General features: G+C 39.8%; 1 protein-coding gene across 1 annotated transcript in view; it reads left to right on the top strand.

Moving 5' to 3' along the window:
• The window catches only part of LOC119345867 (alpha carbonic anhydrase 8-like), a 10025-nt gene extending 9143 nt beyond the window's left edge, over positions 1-882 (top strand). The window contains exons 2-5 of the mRNA XM_037615718.1: positions 65-237; positions 354-407; positions 495-652; positions 755-882. Of these exons, the coding sequence (XP_037471615.1) occupies positions 65-237; positions 354-407; positions 495-602 (335 nt within the window). The 3' untranslated portion in view covers positions 603-652; positions 755-882. The remainder of the gene's footprint in view (positions 1-64; positions 238-353; positions 408-494; positions 653-754) is intronic.
• The last annotated feature ends 3989 nt before the right edge of the window (positions 883-4871 follow it).

The raw sequence follows: 4871 nt of genomic DNA, 5'->3' as shown, positions 1-4871 counted from the left end.
CCATCTCCTGCCAACCAAACTTTCTTTAATTTGCACGGAGTTAAAGTTGTCAACTAATCCATAGTGCAGCTGGAGCCTTACCTGAAGAGGATAGCAGATACCAAGGAGAAGGAGGAGATGGTAGGCATGGTGGATCCCTGGGAGGCCAGGGGAGATGGCGAAGCGTACTACCGGTACATGGGCTCCCTCACCACGCCGGCGTGCGATGAGGGGGTCATCTGGACCGTCATCAAGAGGGTACCTACGTTGTTAATAACTTTTACCGAGCACATTTAGACCCAGATTCTAAAATTACGGGAAATTTGCTTACGGACATACGAACAATACTGCTCAAAAGTACATGCATTTTGCAGGTTGCCACCGTGTCGACTCACCAACTGAAGCTTCTCACCGACGCTGTCCATGATGTAATTAAGTTGTTCCATTTATTAATTTCTCCAATCTTTTTTCAAGAAAGCAAAGTGCATAAATTTGTATGTTTGTACTGTGTGTAGGGCTTTGAGATGAACGCGAGACCCCTTCGGAAGGTGAACAGAAGAGATATCAACTTTTTCTGCCCTGATGATCACCATGAGCGCTATTACGCTGCCGCTGATCAGTAATTAGGTTCAAACTTCAGGCAGCCTGAGGGATAGACATCATGCGTGTTAATGTAAGATAATCTCGCTCATTACGTACCTTAATTTGACTTGCTTATTATTGCCGATAAATAGTTGTTTCTAATGGAAAATATATATTTTTCCCATGCCCTCAGTTTTCGGAAACCACGACGAAGAACCATTGATTCGATGGAGCATTGCAATGATGGTGACTCTGCAGCAAGCGGAGATGTTCATAGTCTCGGCACGTTTGTTAATTCCATTGTAAAGTCGAAGTCACAGACATGACGTTGTTGTTAGTATCTTCAATAAATAATTTGATGACATGTGTCCAATCTACGCCATCTTATTTGCGTTTTCTTTCTTTGTGCTTCAACAAAAAGCGTCTCTATCACGGATGTGCCATATTGTTGCCAAGATGTGCTAGCTCATGGATTTATTTCTTCAATCATTGCACATCAGATCAAATCCATCGTATTATGTTGTATCGTTGCCATCGTTAATTACAGTCCCTTTTTCATATTTTATTTAAAACTTCAGCTTCGGTAGACCCCCCTAAACACAAGGACGGCCCAGATTAGCCCATACCTCTTCATAATAAAGGACATGATGGTCATATTTTGTTGTGTATGTTTTTCTTTTTACAATATCCATTTGATTTATATGCATAGGCCGTACACTTGAGCGTTGGGCCCTCCCAACCATCTCTTTAAATCGCAGAAAAATATGAGTGTGCCAAGATTCGAGACAGGAACTTCTGGTTCAAAATGCGACGCTATAACCAACTTGCCACCATCACTTAACATGGTTGCAGGCGTCTTTCTTATTCTTTTCTTCTATCCACTTTTCTTTTTCCAATTTTCTTCTTTCCTTCTTTCTTTTTTCTTGCTCTTTTTTTCTCATTTTTAACAGTTTTGTCCCAGATTTATTTTCCTTCTCTATTTCTTTTTTGTTCATTTTTTAATTTCCCTTTTCTCTTGCAATGTGCAAACTTTTTCCAATTTCGTTTCTATGAAAGAATGGACTTTTAACAAAATTTGCGAACATTTTTTCAAACTTGGTGAACATTTTCCTAAATCAATAAATTTTGTAAAATTCATAAAAATATTGATGAACGTTTTTTCAAAATTGATGATTTTTTTCAAATTTGATGTTCCTTTTTCTCAAAATTGATAAAGTTTTTTCAAAAGAATGCATATTTTCGAAGTAGATGAATTTGTTTTGCCAAAATTGATGGACTTTTTTCAAAATCGATCATACAAGGACATGAAAAATACTGAGACCATTTAAGAGATGTTGAGAAATGGGCTACTCCCAAACGGACTCTTCTGGCCTAACCAAACAGTCTCCGTCGAACATGGTATTTTTGGAAATCTCAAGACTGACCCAAACTTTCGTAAGCAGGTAGGCGTGCCCATGGTAGTCATTTACGCCAGGTTTGAATGATTTCCTACACCATATGCAAGTTGCGACATGTCCCGCCATTTATCGACTATTTTTTACCGAGAAAACTCCAGAAAATACAAAATTTGTCGAAAAGCAAAGCAACTTGGCATGGTGCCATAACTTGGTCATACAAGCCATTGGAAAAAATAGGGTCATTTCAAGGATGTCGAAAAACAACATGCTATGAGATGAAGCCTTGTATTTTATGAATATTTGTATTTCAATGTTTGTACTTTTTTTACAATTGTGTCTGTTCAATGTTTGTATATTTTTTTAGAATGCGAATGTTATAACTTATGAACAAAATTTGAATAGGCAATTTTTTTTTGAAATTTTGGAAAAATGAAAATGGAAAAGAAACAAAAACTATCAGCAAAAAAGAGAAAGAAATAGTGGAAAAAATATGTTTTGCTACAGTAAGCTGGTTGGTAAAGGATAGTTCTAGTAGGTTGTGTTTTTGTAGTTAGACATTTCAGCTTATCAGTTTGGGTACTTAGTGGCGAGCGGTCGGCAGTGAGAGCTACAGGGTTTGATCCGCGCATTGCCATTTCCTGTTTAATGTATTTTCCCTGTTTTCGCGTGCGCAGTCAAGGCAGCGTACTGTGCATGGCACCTTCTATCTGACTCTACTTCCGGAAGGTGAACCCTATTTGCCGCCCGAGGGTGTCAAACTGTCATGGCTTTGTTGAAGCAAAGCGACCGACACGATATGCGTCGGCCCACTTTGAACGAGCAACCGGTTTTAGAAAATGTTCACTGTGTATAAAAAGTGTTCATCGTGTCTACTAATTTTATTCAACGTGCATTTCAAAAATATTCGGCATATATTTTAAAGAAAGTTTAGTTTGTATTTGAAAAAAAACACCGTATACTAGGAAAATGTTAAGTGCGTATTTTAAATTCACTTTTTAGAAAACTGTTCATATTTAAGAAAAGAATTTTCTATTTTTTAATGATTTTGAAACATTGTTGGCATTTTCAAGAAATTTTGTTCGCATTGTTTTGCAAAAGTATTGAAAAAGAAAAAAAAAGTCGGATTTGCAGCTCTAAATAGTACTTTAAACGTTAGCGCTGCCTTTAAGCCGTACTCAGTTACTAGGCCATTTGGTTAGCATTGGTTCCATTCATGGCCAGGTTGTGTGTTCAATACCTGGTGCAAGTGCTTTAATTTTTCGCATTTATTAGGATACATGTCTCAAAAAAATTTATTAATACGTGTACAACAGACTACTGTATAATTTGTGAAATGTCTATATTGCCCTTTATACGCTTTGTGAGGGGGGGGGGGAGGTCTACCGAAGCATTGCTTAATTTAACTCTATGTATTCTTCTTCTTCAAGAAAGTGTGCTACAGAATCTGAAAAAACAAGTGTGCTAGAGATCTATATTTGTTCGTCTTCCTTCTTTACCGCACTATATACGGGTGCTAGCACGCCCAGTTGAGTGAGATAGTGCTATGCTTGTGTTGTTGGCTTAGTATCATTCACATTTTCCTCAAATTAGGTCTTGACACTTGTCATGAATTGGATCAAGCAGTTTGCACGTCTGGAGATGTGCATGGGCCGACCAATAATGCCTAGCTACTGCACGGCAGACCGTCCATGACAGGAGCATCTCCCATAGGCTATACGAGATAGCAATAAGGTTTTGGTTACCGAATGGGGCAATTTTACCGAGGGGGACTGGTAAATGTGGTTACCACAGTTATCAGGAAATAACGAGAAATACCGAGAACATTTCAAGCAAATTTTGTAGTTGAATTTTGAATTCAAATAAGTGAATGAACGAATATTCGAACCAGAGACCTCTCAAAATAGGAACTAGGTTGCTACCAACACGCCAGAACCAACTCTCATAGCATTAATTAGATCCTACGTACTTTACAGTAAATCGTGTGTTTAAATTCAAAAATTTCAAAAAAAAATGGTATTTTTTTCTCGGTATGGCGATTTACCGTGGGGCACGGAAATACGCGGTAACCATGGGAAATCTTGAAATTTCGACTGGTAACCAAAACAGTGGATAGCATGCAGGAGCATCTCGCGTACGACGTCGAGCACTCGAGCTCACTTTCAATTGTCCCTATCCCATAGGCTGCATGAAAATATGGATTCAGATACATGATCTGCCAGATGGATATGGACCTTTGGTTAAACCTTTGGCTGCGAAGGTGGGGGCTCTGTGTGACGATGAAGATGACCCTGGTGACTTTGCTGGTAATTTCTATAGGGCCAGGGTTACCTTGGATGTGAGAAAGCCTCTAAAAAACCATGTTTCAATTGTGAAAAAGATGAAAAGGCAGATTTTCAAGGTTAAGTATGAGCGCCTTCCGGATTGGTGTGCCGTTTGTGGGATGATTGGTCACTTATATACTGAGCATGGGGATGGTGTTCATGACCAAAAAGCTTTGGTTTTCAAAGAGCTGAGAGCAGGCTGGAGTATGAGGGGAGGAGGTAGAGGAGGGGGCCGAACCCAGGAATCTACTGAACACCCAGAAAAATCAACAGCTCCAAATGCTGCTATGGACCTAGATAAAGGGGCTGTGATTGAGATGAAGGAGTGGGAACAGAACAGAAAAAGGGGTGTTGCAAATCCCTCGGAACAAGCTCCTCTGAAAAATGATCTGTTGTTACCAGGGCCGGGGGCTGTTCCTGCAAGTCCGCCGCCCAAGCAAGACTTGAAGAGATCCAAGCCTGATAATGCATATAAGACCGTGGCCGGTTCTAATGTTCAGAAGAATGCTTCATCTTTGGCGGGCTCCATCGAGGAGCGCCGCCGGAATTAATGGATCTCATGTGCTGGAACTGCCGGGGAGGGGGGAATTCC

Source organism: Triticum dicoccoides, unplaced genomic scaffold (genome assembly GCF_002162155.2).
Source record: "Triticum dicoccoides isolate Atlit2015 ecotype Zavitan unplaced genomic scaffold, WEW_v2.0 scaffold32018, whole genome shotgun sequence".
Classification (NCBI taxonomy): Eukaryota; Viridiplantae; Streptophyta; class Magnoliopsida; order Poales; family Poaceae; genus Triticum; species Triticum dicoccoides.
This window is presented reverse-complemented; position numbering and strand designations above follow the sequence as displayed.